The 21,378-nt window shown below is 42.8% G+C and overlaps 1 protein-coding gene across 1 annotated transcript in view; it reads right to left on the bottom strand.

Moving 5' to 3' along the window:
• The window catches only part of COL17A1 (collagen type XVII alpha 1 chain), an 89,372-nt gene that overhangs the window by 29,182 nt on the left and 38,812 nt on the right, over positions 1 to 21,378 (bottom strand). The window contains exons 16-40 of the mRNA XM_083150217.1: positions 20,681 to 20,860; positions 19,823 to 20,017; positions 17,949 to 17,990; positions 15,111 to 15,137; positions 13,893 to 13,919; positions 12,970 to 13,032; positions 12,679 to 12,783; positions 11,850 to 11,912; positions 10,479 to 10,514; positions 10,319 to 10,372; positions 9,362 to 9,397; positions 9,168 to 9,203; positions 8,587 to 8,649; positions 7,723 to 7,758; positions 7,274 to 7,345; positions 6,803 to 6,829; positions 5,705 to 5,740; positions 5,565 to 5,597; positions 5,261 to 5,338; positions 4,813 to 4,848; positions 4,189 to 4,248; positions 2,551 to 2,604; positions 1,646 to 1,795; positions 1,396 to 1,467; positions 1,247 to 1,309 (exon numbers count right to left, since the gene is read on the bottom strand). Of these exons, the coding sequence (XP_083006343.1) occupies positions 1,247 to 1,309; positions 1,396 to 1,467; positions 1,646 to 1,795; positions 2,551 to 2,604; positions 4,189 to 4,248; positions 4,813 to 4,848; positions 5,261 to 5,338; positions 5,565 to 5,597; positions 5,705 to 5,740; positions 6,803 to 6,829; positions 7,274 to 7,345; positions 7,723 to 7,758; positions 8,587 to 8,649; positions 9,168 to 9,203; positions 9,362 to 9,397; positions 10,319 to 10,372; positions 10,479 to 10,514; positions 11,850 to 11,912; positions 12,679 to 12,783; positions 12,970 to 13,032; positions 13,893 to 13,919; positions 15,111 to 15,137; positions 17,949 to 17,990; positions 19,823 to 20,017; positions 20,681 to 20,860 (1,644 nt within the window). The remainder of the gene's footprint in view (positions 1 to 1,246; positions 1,310 to 1,395; positions 1,468 to 1,645; positions 1,796 to 2,550; positions 2,605 to 4,188; positions 4,249 to 4,812; positions 4,849 to 5,260; positions 5,339 to 5,564; positions 5,598 to 5,704; positions 5,741 to 6,802; positions 6,830 to 7,273; positions 7,346 to 7,722; positions 7,759 to 8,586; positions 8,650 to 9,167; positions 9,204 to 9,361; positions 9,398 to 10,318; positions 10,373 to 10,478; positions 10,515 to 11,849; positions 11,913 to 12,678; positions 12,784 to 12,969; positions 13,033 to 13,892; positions 13,920 to 15,110; positions 15,138 to 17,948; positions 17,991 to 19,822; positions 20,018 to 20,680; positions 20,861 to 21,378) is intronic.

The following is a 21,378-nucleotide window of genomic DNA, read 5'->3' as shown; positions in this document are numbered from 1 at the left end:
TGCTTGTGAGGGTTTCCTATGAGTAATCTGGGTTTCTCCCACAATCCAAAAATATACTTGTAGGTTAATTAGCTCCTGACAAACATAACCTTAAGGCTTAGTGCGTAAGTGTGCACGAGTACATGTGTATAGGACAGACTAAAAGGGCCAAGTGGTTTGTAACTGCCATCAAATTCTATATTCAAATTGTTGCCATGGTCTGAATGTCAACCTGCACATTGGGGTAAATTTACGAAGATGGGAGTTCTGTTGAAGATGGGATGTTTGCGATAGCAACCAATTAGATTATATTTCTTATTTATTTAGCACCTCCTAGAAAATAACAGATACAATCTGATTGGTTGCCCATCGCAACATCCTATCTTTAATAGAACTTCAATTTTAGTAAATTTAACCCATTGTGTCTACATCTGACTTGTAAATATGCTCAACACTTTCATTATGTTGATATAGCACTTACTCATTTAAAACTTAACCTGTACCAATGTTGTCATGTTCACTGTAAACATTTTAAACACATCATTCTATGCAGTGGCGGAACTTGTGGGTGGTGACTGAGCTCAGGTGCAAAAAGGTAATTTGGGCCCCCACTGCTTCACAATATGCAACATGGTAGTGGGTGACAGGGAGAGGCGAGGGGGGGGGGGGGTGCAGAGTGTGACAGCGAAAAACAGTGGGTGGCATGAAGAAGGTGACAGGGGCAGCAGTGGGCCACTTAATCATCAGGGGACCCGGTGCACTGCACCAATGGTAATTCCGCCTTGGATTCTATGGACATTCTGAATGTTGGCACAAGGTACTGGCTACATATCAGTTTTTAGACTACTTGTCTCAGAACCACTCTACAGTATGATATACTGTATGAACTGCAAAATCCAGGAAGGTCAAATATGCTGACAGTGATAACAATGACACAGAACAGACAAATGGTGGCTGGCTGTTTTCTTGGCAGTCAATGCAGGGAAAATCACCAGAGTGCACCCAGACAAAACCAGCACAGGTTGTTGGATGGAGGTGGACAGTGTGCACCTGCTACTAGCATGGTCCCTGCATTATACAGTATACTTTTATTATATATATATATATATATATATATATATATATATATATATATATGTTCATCAGAATGGAGATCTACATTAGAGATCACTAATATGGATGCAACCTCCAAAGGTGCATGCAACCATCAACACAACAATATATTAAACAGACTACGAGCGTTATAAGACTTCTGTTTGGGGCTCACCTGGGTCTCCTTTAGTTCCAGGTGTACCTGGAGGGCCGGGTGGACCAGCAGAGGCAACAGCTTCTGTAGACATATAACAACATTGATTACCGCAAGAACCATATGCAAGAAAATTGCCAGACAGTATTAAAATACGGATATTTCCATACCTGCTGCTGGTAGAGAAGTTCCTGGAAGACCTGCGGGTCCTGGTGGACCTGGTGGTCCTTGTTTAGATTCTCCTAATCATGGAAAAATAGAATGGAATATTACCAGTTGTCATTGGGTATAGCAATATTGTATATTATGATATATTTATAATTAACGTTAGTATTTCACAGATAGACAGAAAGGAGTAGATTTGCTTTCTAGACATAAAATCAAATAATATTAGTAACAATTGGGAATGAAATACTGTACCTGGAGGACCTGCTGGACCTGCTGGGCCTGCTGGACCTGCTGGACCCACTGCACCAGCTGGGCCCACTGCACCTGCTTGACCTGCTGCACCTGGAGGACCTGGAGGACCCTGAGATCCTGCTTGTCCTGGTGGACCTTGAATGGCAGCCCCTGCAATATAAAATTATCTTTAGGTTATAAGTAGTTACTATTAATTGTTTATCAGGATCCACAAATTATATCAGCTATCTAATCAAACCTAGTTGTGTGGCTTGCACTATTGGAGTACAGTTTTTACACCATTTTATTTAAAACATAGGTGTATAATGAATGCTGGCCATCCACTACACTACAAAGCACACAATCTGGCCGAGAGCTGAGCAAAGTATCAATTGTTGCTTCTATACATTGAAAGATGATGGGCACCATGTACAGAACAATGGTCAGGATGATCTAATACAGTATGTCTGTTACTCAAATCAAATTATCCTGACCATGTTTCTGCTGTTTTCCATTGTAGAACAATTAACCTACATGTACATACAATGGGCAGTAATCGTTAAGATCTGTCATGCATCGGTTGAATCTGAGCGATTATCCCACCGTGTGTGGTATATCCATTCAATACAAAAACATGCAATTACAAATGTTTTTGTATCCAGATAGTATTAGCATAAATTTTACCCGACATCCAAACAGAGCACATATTGAAATTGCTTTACTATATATTTTATTTGTAGGAGATGTAGTAATTGTTCACCATCCATCTTCTAATATCTACTGTTTGCATTTGTTATTATATAACTCTTTTGTTTCATCTACTTTTTAGTAGTGATTAAGAGGTCAATATTACAAGTATCGATCGTCTTTAATCTACACAAGGTCTTCCTAAGGTTGGGCGATGGCCAAGTTATTGCATGACTTACCGGGTGGTCCTGGTGGTCCTGGAGGTCCCTGTATTGCCTGTGCGGCATATGTATCTGTGAGGAAAGATAACGAGCTGTATAAGTGATTATAGGAAAAACGGTACTTGTTTCCTAGCACGGCCACCCCGATTTACATCGGGGTGGTCGTGTCGGAAAAATCGCGTCGATCGCATCGCATGCGATTTGGTCGCATGCGATGCGATCGACGCGACCGACCCGATTTTTTGATTGAATGAAATGTAAATCGGGTCCCTGGGACCCGATTTTACATTGGATTCAATGTAAAATATTCCCTAGACCCCCAAATTTAACGACGTAAACCCCACCCCACGATAGACGCCAACCCGAAGCGTGGCGAGCGCAGCGAGCCCGCGAGGGGCGGCGGTGCGCGTCCTCCGACCTTTTCATTCCCCTACTATCCACGTCGGTGTGGAGTTGAGAATAGAATAGTGTGGCGAGCGCAGCGAGCCACCGAGCCCGAAGCGTGGCGAGCGCAGCGAGCCCCGCGAGGGGACGCGTATAGACTGTGAAGTCTATCGTGGGGTGACGACGGGGACATCTATAATGTGAAATGGGTCATATTGGCCCATTTCACATTTTTCACATTTTTTTAAAGGTGAGATGGACTTAATCAAGTCCATCTCATCTTGTGCCATTATAATGGCACAAGACCGACGCGATCCTCACGATTTCAATGTTAAAAAATATTTTAACATTAAAGCCTATGGCAAAATGGGGGGCATCGCGTCGGTCGCGTCGGGACCAATGTTAATGGTCCCGACCGACGCGATGCCCCCGATTTTGTACCTTTGCCGGCAAAATGGACCTGATTTCAAAGGAAATCGGGTCCATCGTGTACCTTAACTTAAAGGTACACGATCCACACGATTGTGGCCGTGCTAGGAAACAAGTACCGGAAAAACTTTATAGCAGGTGTGCATCTATTATTCTTGGTGAAGATGTTGAGTTAGCATAATCTTCAACAATGCTTTTGCCGATGACATTGATATGACATTGCAGGAAGATGGCGCATCCTCGGGGTAAGAGTGGGATTTGTAGTAATAGTCATGGAAGTGAGGAGTATTTCTAAATTGTAGTTTTAGACCTTGAGAGTTCCAGTATTGTTATACAGCGGAGGGGGCGGGAATTTATTTACAATAAGTTATTGCTTCTGTTTTGTATGGTTTAAAGCACTGTGAAATATGGCACCAGTGTTACTGAATAACATCCAGGCAGTGGTGTCACTACAGGGGTGCAGAGGGGTAACACCAAAATGCTGGCTCCTGCTCAGTGACAGGAGCCACTTGCTGCACTGTAACATTATGTGCAGCACCGGGCTTCTATCACTGTGTAGTTGTCACAGCAGTCTTTGGGGGCAGCCCACATTTACCAGCCGCAGAAGTAACAAAACCGGGGTTCGGGCTCCGAGGTCATGCCCCTCCCATCAAGCCACACCCCCTTATCCATGGCGCAAGCATAGATAACTATAAGCCACAGCTGGTGTCATAGGGTTAAGTGATATCACTACATCCAGGATTTTACAAACCTGTCTAGCACCCAGCTTGTGGAATCAAGTCATAAATATTATAGATAGCTGAGCCAATGATATGTGTTCATTTGTTTGTAACTAATTCTTACTTTCTGGCCTTGAGTATGTAATTCCTGGATCCCCGGGCTCTCCACGGGCCCCCTTTGCACCTAGATAGAAAAAAATATATAATTTTAGATCACAGACACAACAACCGTGAGACTGATGCAGTGGCGTAGCTAGAAATTTTTCTCCCCCCTGCCCAAAAAAATTCTGGCGCCCCCCCCCCCTCCGAAGAAGGGGCAAGGCGATGGACTATGGGCGCCACTGACTGAGCTGACAGGTGACCCAGGCAGCAGTGAGCGCTGAGCTGGTCCCACTCTGTGCATATCTAATGAGCGGGGACCCAGTGCAGTGAATATTTAATGAGCGGGTCCCCGCCCTTTGCATATGTAATGAGCGAGACCCGCTCATTACATATGCATGGGTGGGAACCGGCTCATTCAATATGCACTGCACTGGATCCCCGCTCATTAGATATCTACTGGACAGGACCAGCTCAGCGCTCACTGCTGCCTGGGTCGCCTGTCAGTTCAGCCAGCGGCGCCCACCACATACCCTACTTGCGCTGCTCCCCCAAGCCGCCGCAGGGTCTGCCACATATGTAGCTATGCCACTGGACTGATGACACTTTCTTTACATATAAAATAACTCTCAGACAAAAGTGGTTTTACCTGGTTGTCCTGGAAGACCAGATGGCCCAATTTGACCTACAAAAAGATAGCAATGGAATTATAAGACTAGGTCGAATGGATTTATAAGATTTATCCAAGAAAGTTGAAAATGTAAATTATTTAAATCCAGCATATTTGAGCTGTTTCTACATTATTATTTGTAGAATTTAATATATAAATGATAGATACAGATGGAGCCATCATCATCTAGCCCCTGAATAGGATTAAGTGAGCAATACTCTATTGTTCTATGTATTGTATTGCAGCTGAGAACAATAGTCCTTGGTGAGCCATGGCTCACCATGGCTATCCATAGATGGCTAGATGAGGAAGGCTCCATCTGTATGATCCAATTGGGTGCTCTGTGCAAAGTCTCCTCTTTGTCCTCCTCTATGTTTATGCCACACTACAATTATTCCTATCTGTGTCTGCTGATGTGCGTACGTACCTGGGACTCCTGGCGTGCCTGGTGGGCCCATCGCACCTGGGGGACCTGGTGGTCCTGGGACAACATATGAACTACCGTCTGCAACAAAAAAAAGTAATATATAAAACAGATGGTAATATATGAAAAAAAGACACTGAGTCAGATTATTTATTATGTATCCCATCCAAAATCTGCCATACTCAGTACATAATAAGACTACTCTAACTACAGCACAACCAACAGTCAAATAATGTATGCTATACAGTATGTTCAATAATATATCAAAGTGTATAGAGAAGTCCTAGAATATATTATAATTACACACCTGTAGTGACTCTTCCTGGATCTCCAGCATCACCTAGGAAATACAATATTTCAGTTATAGTCACATATTATATGGCTATGTATTATATAATGTGTGTGTGTGTGTGTGCATTTGTGTTTAGGAATTACTAGTTTATTTACCTTTAGCTCCTGCTCGGCCTGGGGTACCAGGTGGTCCTAAAAGAAGCATATACAATTGTTATCACTCAAATATAATACAAACCTAATAAATAATAATAATAATAATACGACATGACATACAGCATACAATACTAACTATATACAGTACTTTGGTATACTATGTAGTACAGTAAATATAACACATAACAGTACTGCATTTTATTTCTGAGGTTCTCTAGCAGCCTGTCTGAGACATATTTGCTTTGTTACCATAATAAGCCTCTCAGCATAACATTATGCTTAAATGATTTATGCCTTAATAAGTTTATGCTTACAGGTTTTATATTGTTATATAGTGGGCCATCAGAAATATCATCATTCGCTGGTACCCACGATTTAATGCTGTTTGAGGTCATGACTACAATTAGCTAAAGTGAGGCAACAAGCAAAAAAGTAGCAACAACCCGTACACAAGCCTATGGTACTTTTAATATTAATGGAAAGTTGCTGGGTCAGGCACAGAACATTTAGCTTAACCACCAATGGTCTGTGCTATCAATCTGATGCACTACTGGTTTTGGTCACTGATGGTGGCATACCTAGTTTATACCAACCAGGTTTATCGCACAGAACCAAAATGTGCCAGATAAAATCTCATCCCTGAGGATTCTGGGTAAACTATTTTTTTTTGTTTATTGTTCCTTGTTAGCCATTGATCATGCATATTGTCCAACATGTACAACTAGAGATTGCAGGAATCCAACATGCAGACAGCCTGTCTTGGTCTTGTTAGAGCTCATAAGAAGGCAATAGCTGCATTATTTATTATGGAAGGCATTTAGGGTTCTTGGAACCCGCCTCACAACGGGCGAGATGTACTAAGCCTGTGATAAAATGGAGAGTGATAAACCTCCAACAATCAGCTCCTACCTGCCATTTTTCAAACACAGCCTGTGGCATGGCTGTTACGAGCTGATTGGCTTGTTGTTTATAACTCTCCATTTTATCACTTTTCAAGCTTAGTAAATCTCGCCCTATAACCCCAGTGTGTGGTTGAGGGTGCTTGGTTTGCTTTACCACAGTTATTTACGTGCATCACAGTGAATTCGGAAATATTACCTGGTGGACCCTGTGCTCCGGGTAGTCCTACAAAATAAAGCACAAACAAGGACATTTAATATAATAGCTTATGTAACTACATGGTGACATTAATGTTGTTTCGGCAGAGCCAACTCTCTACAGAGATCTGCTTTCACATCATGAATAATTAAAGGGACAACTAAACAGAAGGGATTAAATGGAACGGGATACAATATGCTTTGTGCGGTTCCGCAGTATATGAATCATTTATACTTTAAACTTTCAGTGACACTTTGTGCTTTGTGTAACCATTCTGATACAATTAGCGTTCATGGATTAATGTTCCGCTTCATACTATTTGTACAAAATTTTTGAGTTTCTTATGTAATGAAAAATCTTGGCTTAAATATGGATTTTCCTCTCTGATGAATGTGTCATGGGACAGTAGCTGGACTGGCAATTCTCCATCCCTCACTATACCACTGGCCACGGAACAGATCCCCAACTTACCTGGCATTCCGGGGTCTCCCGATGAGCCGGGAGGCCCTCTTGGTCCTGGCAGTCCCAAAGGCCCTTGTTCACCTGAACAACACAAACAATATTATAGACAAAATCATTCATTGTTATTATTTAGGTCAAGTTCATATTACTTATCAGGAAAACGGTACAGGTTGGGGATGAGATGTACTAAGCTTGAAAAGGGACACAATGGAGAGTGACAAGCTACCAACCAATAAGTTCCTAACTCTCAGCCTGTAGCATGGCAGTTAGGAGCTGATTGGCTGGTAGTTTATCACTCTCTGTGTTATCACTTTTCAAGCTAAGTACAGTACATCTGGCCCTGAGTCACCCATATCCAAAATGATTGGTACAGGAGTACGTTTGGTACAGAGGACAATTGGTACAGAGGACATCATCCTCTATATGTCAGATATTTCATAGCTTAATTAATAGGTTACCTCTTGGTCCTTGATGTCCGTCTGGACCAGGTGGTCCTAATAAGGAAAGGTAAAATGAATCAGTAAAGAATATCTTTAATATGATAAATGAAGTAGGTCAGTGAAGTGAGGCAGTAATGTTATCCAATCAGACTGATGGACAAAACCATGTGCACTGCAGGTGGGGCAGATAAAACATGTGAAGAAAGAATTAGATTTGGGTGGGGTCTTACTTCAAAATGAGATCTATATTGCAGTGTAAAAATAAAGCAGTCAGTATTTTCCCTGCACAGAAACAAAATAACTCCCAAATCTAATTCTCTCTGCACATTTTACATCTGCCCCACCTGCAGTGCACATGGTTTTGTCCATCTAAGAAGGAATTTGCCAGAAGGAGTGAACCAGACTAACCCCCTATCTCATTCCTATCTTATTTTTTTGGGATATAAACATGATAGAAATCTCAAAAGGACAGAAGGATTTAGTAAAACTCCCTATTGCAGGTATTACCAATATCTCTCCTCAAGGCAGACTAACAGTCCATGCTTGAGCACAGTAGTACTACACTCAATATATTTTAACCATCTGTGCTCAACTATGGATTTCTTTAAAAACCTGGACTGTTAGTGTCTTGAGTACTGAGTTTTGGTACCATTGACTTCTAATTAATTATTCAGCACTGATAGTAACCTGAATTATTCAGGACCAATAGTAACCTGGAATAGAACATCCTGTGTGGGCACAAGCATACTCCGAGCCCATACATATAACATACAGTGTAATAATCTAATAGATATGTACAACACCTCCTCGGGTAGTGTTGCGCAGTAAAGTGGACACTGTAGATGTCTTATCTCCCTGGGTCAGTACATTGCGGTAACTCACCTGCTGATCCTTTAGCTCCGGCTTCTCCAGTGGGTCCCGGTAAGCCCCTTGGTCCTGGTTCTCCTGTAGTCACAGAGAGGGGTTATGCTGATTAGGTTGGGAAGCAGTTATTATTCTTGCAACTAAAAAACTCAGTTTATTCTGGCACTGATGCTTAGGATAGGAGTGTAAAAGCCAAGAGGAAAACTCAATTATAAGGCTTAATGCTGGGCAAGAATAAATATAAGAAGTGGCAGCAAAAGTGAATTAACAACTGGGGGGGGGGGGGGGGGGGGGGGGGCTGCGTACATTGTCCCCAAATTCTACATACTTGTGTAACTCCATCAGAATATGTGTGCATGCAGAAGATACATCAGCCTCAGGCGCCATCCTCCGGATGTATCAGCCAAAAGAAGGCACCACTGGCATATCTGGCATATATATATATATTCTGATAATGGTTTAGCAGTCTCTGAGATGTCACGTTCTTCTTGTTATCCCTAAATCGACTATGTTTAAGTTCAGAAACCATCCGTGAACGTTAAAGGGCCTCCTTATGCTTTTACTAACAGGACCTCAGATGTTCTTCTTTTTTTACTGACCTGTAAGACCTCGAGATCCCTTTTCACCTGTGTCACCTAAATTAAAAAATAATATGCAATATTATAATGAGCAACAAGAATTAGACAACGGAATCATGAGAGGAGATTTCAAAATTATATAACAACAAAAGTGATATCATTTTGTAGTAAGTTCATTGAACAGTTACAGGCCGGACCATGTAAGATGTCTCTACCTTTATTTCCAGCTGGTCCAGGCAGTCCTTTGTCACCTGAAATAAACAAGATAAATATTTTACCGTTACCGTACAATTATAGAACCAATAAAATACCTCCTATATAATAAAATTCTCACACTGCGCCTCAACTTTATGGGGATAATTCATGTGTTTTGTGCACCACTGACCACTAGATGGCGCCAGACAAAGCAATTCAAGTGTTTCACCGTTACGGTGTGCTTAGCTGCCAGCGATGACATTACAGTCATTTTGATGGTCTGTAATTAATTCTACTATAAACGATATGACCAAAACAGTGCGTCATATCGTCTTGCATTCTGCTAATTTCCCAGAACTGGTTGCTTTCAAGCTACTGCACTCTATCCAAAAGATGGATGACAAGGGGGTTATGCCATCAACAGTAACCTCCATCGCCCCACGGAGGTGAGCAAGAGAATGGTATGTACAGGCCATCACTGTATCTTACACCAAGGCATGAAATAACAATTATTGTATTACCTCTGAAGTCTGCGTATACACATATAACACAGTTCCTCTCTGCATACTGCCATGGAGACAGAGGCAGGACTACCATTGGTGCAGCAGGTGCAGTGCACCTGGGCACCTCCAGCCCCCTGCTGCCCCAGTCATCCTCTTCCTGACACCCACTGTTTTGACCTGTCACATTCTGCCCCCCCCCCCCCCCCGCCTTTCCATCACCCTCTGCTTCTCCCTGTCTCCCATGGACGTGTTGCATATTGCCATCTTGGGTTGGGGTGGAGGAGGGGGCCTAGATTATATTTTTGCACCTGGGCCCACAAGTTCAGCCACTGCATGGAGGTACCGATTTATTTTACTTTAATGCTATAGTAACTGTTTGCAGTGCATGATGGAATTAACTAAACAGAGAGTTATTGGTTTCCTTAGCCGGAACTATACTATATCTCTGTAACAAAACACACACACACAAATTACCTTTAGGTCCTGGCAGTCCAGCCTCCCCTCTGTAACCCTGCTGCCCTGGAATACCTGATCAAGAACAAAATGGCAACTTTAATTGCATAGAAGTGATATAAGTAACAATGTACATTATATATACACATATATATATATAATCTCGAGCGGTGTAACATACCTGCAAGACCCTGAGGACCCTGCGGACCCAGATCACCTGTAAATAGAAAGTGATCATCAAATTACAGGATTGCTTTATTGTCACAATAATATTTCTTGTTTAAACACATTATTTAGTCAGAGCAGGGACATGACTGCAGAGAACAGGGCTCCACAAGGAAATGTTTAAAGGACTTGTTGCCAGACTCCGTCTCAGCCTACCAATATATTTTCTGCAATCTAATACTGCAAGATATAAAACTACATACACCCACCCAACTTCAGAAATATATATTTTTCCTTTCTCTTTTCATTGATAGCAGCCAAAGTCAATTGTTAACAGCAGGGCTTAAAGTGGTCCAGGAGAGGTGGGGGGTCTAATTTCTCTCTGCCACCTAATTGCCCCCCCCCCCCCCCCTTTCCTTGCCCCAGTAGGCAAAGCCAGGGCCAGTGGTTGGGTTTTTGGCACCTCCTGCAAACTATAATGCTTTTCTATTATAATTACTGTGCAGGCACCAAGGTGGAGGTTGAACTAGATCCACCTCACCATTACAGGTGGTGGAACTCAATTCCTCCCCACTTTAACCCCTGGTAACAGTAACAGTTATACTTACTCACATACTAAGTTGTTACATTAAAGTGAATGTTAGCCAAGTGTGGATTGCAGCCATATGTTGTCAATCTCAATGCTACCATAATGACCACTAGAAGTGAGAGTCTTTTCTAGTGAGAATATGCAAATATTCATAGTGTAGTAAAGAATGTGCCATAGGGTACTTTTTCTTAATGGCCATCATTTTGTCCCACATCCATTCAAGGCAGCCTTGACTTTGACTTTGCCAAGTCAAGGCTGCCACAAACTTCAGACCTTCTGCCTTGCATTTTGTCAAGGTAGAAGGTCCAATAGGAGGTTGTCGGGTTATAATTTTGTTCCATTCAAAATTACTTCACTCGTGGCAAAAAGGTGATGTCCACATGAGTCCATCAGGATTGATATGCATCCAGTCTTAGCTACAGTACTAGTAAGATCCGTCATTGGCTAAACTAAGCTAACTGGCTACAATGGCGAATGCCATGTGACGTAATTGGGGGCCACGTTTCAAGCTTGGTAAATGATTACAAACTTCAGACCTCAAACTTGTATCCTCTAGCATTAAATTATTGAACAGACGTGAAACTTTAAATTGCCCTAATCATGTAAAAAAGAAAGTTTCTCCCTAATTTTAGGAAGGGATCAGCTTTATAAATAGGCCCTATAGTCTTTATTTAATCTAGACCATGGATACCGGTCCATCCTGAAGAGTTTTATACAAACGTCAGTTTCACATCCTCTAGAGATCTGCTGGTTCTTTGCTCCTGAGCTAGGCCTGAACCTAGATTTCTATCTCATTACCTTTAAGTCCCATTTGTCCTGGCAAGCCTGATGTTCCTGGCAGACCTGGATCTCCTGGCATACCTGTTGAGAAGATTACATTACTAATCTAAAATCCATCCTTAAGAAACAATGACATAATCCAACAGGATATTACAAATTTAAATTTAAACTCGGTACTTATGTAGTAACTGGGCTGCCGATTTTGAAATCGGGTCCATCGCATCGCATCGCACCCGACCAAATCGCATGCGATGCGATGCGATGCGATGCGATGCGATGGACCCGATTTTTCCATAGGATTCAATGTTAAAATGGACTGAGTCCATTTTAACATGGAATTCAATGGGAAAAAGGGGTCCTTTTCATACCCCTACTATCCAAGTGGGCATGGAGTTGGATATAAACCTGTGGCGAGCGTAGCGAGCCACCGAGCCCGAAGCGTGGCGAGCGTAGCGAGCCCCGCGAGGGGACACAGAATACCGTCCCCTCGCGGGGCTCGCTTCGCTCGCCACGCTTCGGGCTCGGTGGCTCGCTACGCTCGCCACAGGTTTATATCCAACTCCATGCCCACTTGGATAGTAGGGGTATGAAAAGGACCCCTTTTTCCCATTGAATTCCATGTTAAAATGGACTCAGTCCATTTTAACATTGAATCCTATGGAAAAATCGGGTCATCGCATCGCATCGCATCGTATGCGATGCGATGCGATATCGCATCGCATCGCATCTGATTGTATGCCTTAACTTAAGGCATACAATCAAAAAATCGGCAGCCCAGATACTACATAAGTACCTTAAACTCTTGGCTGATGGACCTGGTCTGAACTGTATGTAGAAAATAACTTACCTCTGTCTCCCTTTTCTCCAACTCCTTGTGGACCAGGTTCACCGCGAGGTCCAGGTAAGCCATCTCGTCCTCTTTGCCCAGCTGGCCCTTCCCCACCAAGGTCACCTATGGATACAAGTGTATTGATGTTTTCAAACTATAAGATGACTGGCCAGGTCCACTTTTACTGGGATACATTTCAACCTACAACAGCTATATTACAACTACTTTACAAAAGTATATTACATATCACTGTAATATAATTTCTCATGAGGTAGGTTAATGGTTCTTCAACCTCTCCAAATTCCTCACCTGAATTGCCTTTTTGTCCTTTTGGTCCTTCTGCACCAGGGTGACCAATGAGACCTGGAGCTCCTGTTGGGTTACAAATAAAAATTAAAAAAATGATATTGTTAAACCACAGTCATTTTGTGAATAACAGTATACAAAATACCACATTATTTTAATTAGATTAATTCAAATACTGAATTAATAAAATAAATGCTAAATTTATACTAAATATTGTAATTATATTGCTGCCAAGAACTCCTAATTTGTTAGTCACGTCTCAAAATTATTATCGTCTTGTGCGGAGAAAACGTGCACCCCCAACTAAAACATGTATTCTTTGTAGAATATGTCTTGTACATGTGCTTAGATGTCCTCAGTTATACTGAAGATGGTGAATCGAGAATCATTTGCAATGTAAAATCTAATTAAATACTAGATTATAGTCCTAAAAATCAACATACAAATTTATAGTAGTTCGTGTTTTGCTCCATGATCATTCGTTCGCATTGTTCCATATGATTAGGTAGGTATACTCAGTGACGACTCTAGAGGAGGTGCTGCAGCACAGTTCAAAATTCAAATAAGGGAAAAAACACGAACTGAGTCAGTTTAGAATGGCAGTTGGCGGCAGTTAGTGTGGCTCCCCTATTTAAATTTTGAACTGTGCTGAAGCCCGACCTCTGGAGTCGCCACTAGGTATACCCATATTTATAGTCTGTAGGCCAAATGTAATAGGGTGTGAGAATCAGAAAGTGAGAAATTTTGGGAGAGTTTTCCCATTATTTTAGAGCGGCAATCATTTACAATGCAAAACCAGGTTGATTTTGCCATGTAAATGATTGCCGCTTGAAAAATATGGGAAAACTCTCCCAAAATCTCTCACTTTCTGATTCTCACACCCTATTACATTTGGCCATGTAAATTTGTGTTTAATGTTTGCTTACCTTGAGAACCTGGGAATCCTCTGTCACCTATTAGTATAGATAGATATACATAAATCATTTTTACATAATACTAAAGAAAATTATAAATTAGGATGAATAATACTGATTTCATTATGTAACAGCAAATCTACTGTATATAGTACATGGCTAATTGTCACACTATGACATGCTAAGTACATTAGAGGTGACGGTTACGATTTTTACGGTCTATGTACTAAGCCTTGGAGAGAGTTAAAGTACCAGCCAATAGTTCCTAAATGTGTTTGGGAAAAGGACAGTAAAGGTCCCCATACACTTGTACAACTTGTCCTAAGGACAAGTTGGACCCAATTTCCCCTGAGCTCCCCGGGAGGGCACACATACGATCTGGTGCTTGATGCAGCATTTTTACATGTGATAAATTGCATTCAATACTCCCAGGTAGCTGAAGGTGGGAGGCAGGAGTATAAAGAAAAAACACATTCAAAAGAATGGACGACTGCTTAGCTCTCTCAGCCAATCACCGGCCACCCATTCCTTTGAATATATATTTTTTAATTCTACAGCCACCCGCCATCTGGCGCCAGCTGCAGAGCAGGGAGAATGCCTCTTCTGCTTGGCGCTTCCCTGCTCGGGGGTCGGACATGATACATCCGCGGATGCTAAAAAGCCGCTGACGGATTTATCTTATGTGCAGCCTGTCCGACCTCCAACTCCGATCAAATGCGCACGGGACCGCATATAGGATCCGATGTCAGACACATCCAATTTGAGCCTGATCACAGCATGAACCGTAGAAATCGGGTGAAATCGGTATATGGGCATCTGATTGGCTGGTACTTTATCTCTGCCTACTTTTTCCCTAACTAATGCTTTGTAGAGAGACCACTTAGTGAGTAGCGATATATATATATATATATATATATATATATATATATATATATATACACACAGTATATACTTACAGAAAGGAATGGTATTTCTTTATCACAACATTCAAAACTACAAATGTATAGGTCACCATTTTGTAACCAACTGATGACATCAGTAAGTAGGGTTTATACTATTAATGACACTTGTGTATTGTAATGCTACTGGTCTTTGGATTCTGTTAGCTGAAATATAATACGTCATATATACTATTGGAATTGGATGATATGGCTGGCTTTGACCAGAGTAACATGCCATGTGTGCTAGTTGAAATAAGAAGAAAGAAGAAGAAAATTGCTAAATATTAACCTTTGTCGCCTGGTGTTCCCGAATCACCTACAAGTGAACAGAACACAAGAACAATTAAGGACGCAAAAGCAAGGGCAATATAAAAATGGCTGTGAAAATTATACTGTGTTTGTTGTTGTGTTTTTGTTGTTGATTAATTCATATTTAGCAGAATGATGCCTTGTACTTTAACTTAATATAATAAGTACTTGTAATGGGTTGTTGTAATATAAAGCACAGCTCTAGCACCACCTAGTGGTCAATAATATTTTAATACAAAAATGTAATGTTCCTGGTAGCTTTAACAAATGTGTAATTATTTTTTATTATTATTATTATTATTATTATTATTATTATTATCATCATTATTATTATTATTATGAATAATAATAATAATTTAATTTCTATAGTGCTCTTTGATTCAAGGCACTTTAACAGACTAGGGGGGAGATTCTCTAAGCGAAAAATGCTGTAAGCATCCCCCGCCGGGTTACCGCGGCGGGGGGCATCGCCAGAAAAATCTGGCGATGCTCCATAGAAGCCAATGGGCTTCTACCGCAACCCTCCGCCGCCCCGTGCCGACCCCCCCCCCCCCCGCCGCCCAGCATCGCCCCCTCCTCCCTCACCTGTGTCCGGGCAGCACAGAGCTGTGCTGCCCGGACCTGTGACCTCCTCCCTGCACTGATCCTCTTCCGGGTGCAGGGAGGAGGAGAGCCCGGCGCAGCAGCAGCAGCGCCGGGTGTGTGAGGGAGGGGGGAGCCGCCGGGACCTGCTGGGACCCGGCGACTCTCACCGCAAAGGACAGCTCTTAACGCAAGAGCTGTCCTTTGCCTTAATTATCGCATATGTTAGAACATATGCGATAATTAAATATGCGATGGGCGGCGAAGGGGGGCGGAGATTCTCCCCCTAGAGATTTAAAGGCTGTCTAACTAATACTGTAAAGGCCCATACAGATTGGTTGATTTTGAGCTGAATGCCACTCAAACTTGGTGTTTTGAGTGGCTTTCAGCTCAAAGCCGCCCAGTGTGTATGGCTTGGCGGTGAGCGCTGCTGTGCGCTCCGGCATCATCCCCGGGAAAGCCACTCATCTGCTTGTATTGACAGCAGATGAGCAGCTTTGTGGATGGCTTTGCATAGCGCTGTGCTATGCAAAGCCATCCACCCCCCGCTGACAGCACCGGGCAGGGGGAAAGCCGCTCACTGAGCGGCTTTCCCCCCAGCGATGACAGCGGTCATGGCTGTCCATACAGGCTGGGCAAAATCGCCCAGTGTATATGGACCTTTAGTCAGTTTTCCAACCAGTCCTTCCACTGTCTATCATACTGGTGAGGGTGACATTTTTTTATAACCAATGGAAATGATACATTCTTAGCTGTTACTTGTTAGATAAATAAAGGGGTACATTCATGCTGCTTTCAGACCGCATAACTGGCTTTGACCCTGTATTTGAAAACGTTTCCAAAAACGGGTCTGCCAGGTAAAACCCCTTTCACAACGCACCTCTTAAACGGTATATTACCGTTTAAGTGCCGATTTTTTGACACTGGCAGACCCGTTTTTGGAAACTTTCCAAATACAGAGTCAAAGCCAGTGCAGCCTTCAGCGCCGCCTCCCCTCCGTGCAGCCCCGTCCCGCGTCCCCCCCTCCCCTCCGTGCAGCTCCCCCCTCCCCTCCGTGCAGCCGGTACCTGAGTTCGGTTGCAGATCCCGGCAGTATTAAGGACCGATGCGCTCATAAAAAAAAAGTGACTTTCGGAAAATGTCTCCATAGGAAAATCGGTACTTATGTAGTATCTGGGCTGCCGATTTTTTGATTGTATGCCTTAAGTTAAGGCATACAATCAGATGCGATGCGATACGATATCGCATCGCATACGATGCGATGCGATGCGATGACCCGATTTTTCCATAGGATTCAATGTTAAAATGGACTGAGTCCATTTTAACATGGAATTCAATGGGAAAAAGGGGTCCTTTTCATACCCCTACTATCCAAGTGGGCATGGAGTTGGATATAAACCTGTGGCGAGCGTAGCGAGCCACCGAGCCCGAAGCGTGGCGAGCGAAGCGAGCCCCGCGAGGGGACGGTATTCTGTGTCCCCTCGCGGGGCTCGCTACGCTCGCCACGCTTCGGGCTCGGTGGCTCGCTACGCTCGCCACAGGTTTATATCCAACTCCATGCCCACTTGGATAGTAGGGGTATGAAAAGGACCCCTTTTCCCATTGAATTCCATGTTAAAATGGACTCAGTCCATTTTAACATTGAATCCTATGGAAAAATCGGGTCCATCGCTTCGCATCGCATCGCATCGCATCGCATGCGATATGGTCGGGTGCGATGCGATGCGATGGACCCGATTTCAAAATCGGCAGCCCAGTTACTACATAAGTACCGGAAAATCCATTTTAAAAAACTGTCTTTCGTGTGGGGGTAGCCATTTTCCGAAAGTCACTTTTCTTATAAGCAGCCTTATACCGGGTCTGAAACGGGTAGGACCCTGCATTTTAACCGGTTTGAAAAAACGGTATTTTCAAACCGGTTAATTGGATCTGCACCTTTCAGACCACACAGATTACCGTTTTAAAACGGTAAAAAAATGGCAATATACCGTTTCCAAAGTGCGGTCTGAAAGGGGCATTATTGACGCTTCTAAATATGAAAAGAGGTGACATTGCCGATAGCAACCCATCAAATTCTGTCTATTATTTCTCTATGGCATCCTAGAAAATGATAAACAGAATCTAAAGGGTTTACTATGGGCAACATCACCTCTTTTCATTTTTAGAAGCTTTAGGAAATATACCCCAAACAATAGGTTTTATTTTGTATTACTTAACAAAATATACGTTTTCTTACCTTTCGGTCCAGGTTCACCCTTTACCCCAGCAAACGTTCCAGCTACAAAAGACAACATAACAATTAAAAAAAAAAAACAACAACAATGAAAAGATGACATAAAATACACATAGTAAAAAGAGGAATACATCATAGAGATGAGGCTTCCTCCACTGTGAATAGGCAGTAGGTACCCTATCTATTACTATTTCAAAATAACTTTAGACATTAGGGAGACTATTCTTTTAACAATGGAAAAAACACAAAGCATTTGTTACTTTGAAAGAAAATGTTTGGTAGTGAATGATATCAGTCAGTGTGTATACAGTATATGGTTCTCCCTCTGCCCTGCTGATATAGTCAGTGACATAACTGAGGCATGATGTACACTATTAGTGATGTCACCGACCCCTTGGGTTTTGATAGGCTGCATGATAACCCCACATTATGGCTAACTGTACTGCGTGCAGAAGATCAGATTATGTTACATGTCATTCCCTATACACGTCACGTCATGGTTTCTTGTTAAGGGATATTGCCATTCCATTCCATCAGTTATGCGTTATAGGAGGGCATTTCCATGGGGATGCGGGCAGGAGTATGTCTGCCAGGGGTGGCCAGTTGAAGTCACATGACATCAGCTGCCTGTCCTGTCATCGTACCGTTGCTATAAATGGGAAAAGTCAGTTCCCATTTATATTTGCAAAGCCAGGAGAATCATTTGATGGTCTGTGAACCTTGAATGATGTGGGGGATGTGTCTTCATTACACATTTCCTCGCAAGTTAACGAGGGGAATCAGAAGCAGCGGGGGAGGGAGGCCGTTCAGATGGGCTATGGGCAGTGTCTCGGGCGCTCGTAAGCTGCGATCTTTGATCTTCCAGCTTACCGAACCAACCGAAATCGGCTCCGTAGTGCAGAATTCAGATATTATCACATGTAGTTTCGGGACCTTCATCTATGTTTAATTGATGGGAAAAATTACTGTTGCATAATTGTATCTGTGTATACTGATGGAGAACAGGCTTTCATGGGGTCAAGTACAAACTTGGAAGTGGAGACTCCAAAACTTCTTGGGTGGCATTTTACCCATAGAGATTGTCAAATACCATCTATATTTATACCAAATGGGTAATGTAAACATAAATGTGATATTCTTTTATTATTGGAAGGTAGCCAGTACCTAGTGGCGCTGGAACTGAAATGAATCTTCGTATAATTGATTGTGCAATATGCATTGGGAATTCCCAAAAGATGTAATCCCTATAAACACGCAGTGACTGGGCACTTGATTATGACATAAGAACACAGTTACATTCCAAGTCTAATGGTACCAACAAATAACACCAATCATAAGACCAAGATTAATGCTTTGAGTGCCAACATCTCTGTGATAGATGCACAAAATATCTGCTAAAAATGCCAATATCGCTCACATTTGTTATATAAATTAAAATTAAAAAATGTGTAAAAAAGATTATATTTCCTATATAAGGTGAACATTACAGGTCATTATGATGAATACAAATGTTTGCTTGGCAATTTTCACACAAATTTTGACAAATTCACTTGGCACTCAAAGAGTTAATATAATGCATTGGTATAAAAGGTCACTACTTGTGTGGGTAACTTTAGCAACACTGTATGTCACTAATGGGTAAGCATACATTTGTGAATTCATGTTTAAAAAAATATTTACAGGGATAATGCCTCCTGGCTGAAAAGGCATCATAAGCCATACGTTATCTAGCTACCAGTTAATTAGCATTGATTTATATAAATAATAGAAGGAATCGGCAGATATCAGAAAAGTGCTGTTGACTGGTTTCAATGCGTTTTGCTACAGTCATTGCTCCAATCACTTGATGTTGCCGAAGATGGAGCCAATCGACTTACATTTGTCTGATGCCATTTTCTCCCGAACATATAACCATATGGAGTCCTTGTCCTGAACATTCAGAGTGGCTGCGCCTGGTAACGAGCTGGCTAAGTTAACTTCTGATGCACGTACCGGACCGGCCTCCAAGCGACCCATTACCGCCCTGCCTTCCATATTGTCCACACGTTCCTTCAAATTCTTCACGTCTTGCCCTTTGGTGAAACAAACAAGTCATTCACAAAGTGGGAATACTTTTTCAAAATTGAACTAGAAACTCTCTTGCAGGTTCTAGATACGTTATATCGGCTGAAGATGTGGGGGCGAAGGGAAGAGAAATCATTCGATGACCGCCCACCATCGACTGATTTCTCAGATTTTAAGTGAGTCTAAACTGATTTTTATTTCCGTTGAAGACCGCCGAAGAGAGGGCGGGTGCTGACGTCATGTGATGTCAGCCACCAGCCTGAGCAGGCATTGGCCTACCTTTAAATCAGGCAGCAAGCTCCCCGACGAATCAAAAATTCACAGAAGGAACTCGCTAAGGGGGTTTCCGCATTATTCATTTTGCCGCTATGTGCACATACAAACAGCAAAACGAAATAAAAGAACAAAAAAGAAAAACAAAAAAACAAAGAAAGAAAACAAAAAATGAAAAGAACAAAATTGAAAAATATACAGGCACATTTTGTGTAGTTCCTACAAGAGGGCAAATCTCCGTTTGGTATCCTGGTGGCAACACCTCCAGTATTTGCTCACCTCCAGTACCCAGACCCATAACATCTCAAGATTGCCCTGTGTACAGTGCAAATGTTTGTAAGGTTGCCACCACAAGGAGCTGCACCTTCCGGTGAGGAGCATTGGACTTCATTGCTTACATAGAGATATGAGCCCGAAGAGCAGTCCGAGAAGGAAGAGCAGTCCCAGAATTAGACCAAGTAGCCACATCCACCACTTGCAGCAGCTACCACATGGACCACAGACAGCATCTGTACCACCTTCCCTCCTTTCCCCGTATTGGTCAGCGCCAGCTTTCAAGCCATCAGATCGGTGTATCTCTGTGGGGACAGAATAACCCCTGTGAACATTACAGAATGCCCAGATACAGTAGGGACCCCTAACTTCCTGGTCATGTCCATATCATCAGGGCTGCCGAGAGGGGGGGAGGGTGGGTACTAATTACCCGGGCCCAGGCTTGCTGGAGGGGCCCGACAGGGGCCCTGGTCCGACCCCCCCCCCCTTCCCCCTCCTGGGCAGCAGCAGCAGCACACACCTGACAGAGGGCTCAGCATGAGCGTCTCACTGACAGCGTGAGTGCTCATGCTGAGCCTGCTGTCAGCACAGCACATGCTGTAGGTGTGTGCTGCTGCTGCTGAGGGGAGGGGGCAATAACACCCCTCCCCCCTCGACTTTAGAGTGTTTTTTTCACCCCCTCTAAACATTTGGGGGTGTGGCCTAACCGTGGGAGGTGGCCACGCCTCCCGTGATTAGGCCCCACCCCTAAATTTTTACCCGAGCCCGGTATTCCTCTCGGCTGCCCTGCATATCATGTCTCAGTGTACCCTACTACAGTGGG

Source organism: Crinia signifera, chromosome 6, assembly GCF_055691185.1.
Source record: "Crinia signifera chromosome 6, ASM5569118v1, whole genome shotgun sequence".
NCBI lineage: Eukaryota > Metazoa > Chordata > Amphibia > Anura > Myobatrachidae > Crinia > Crinia signifera.
Note: the sequence above shows the minus strand (reverse complement) of the source record. Positions and strands in the feature narration are given on the sequence as shown.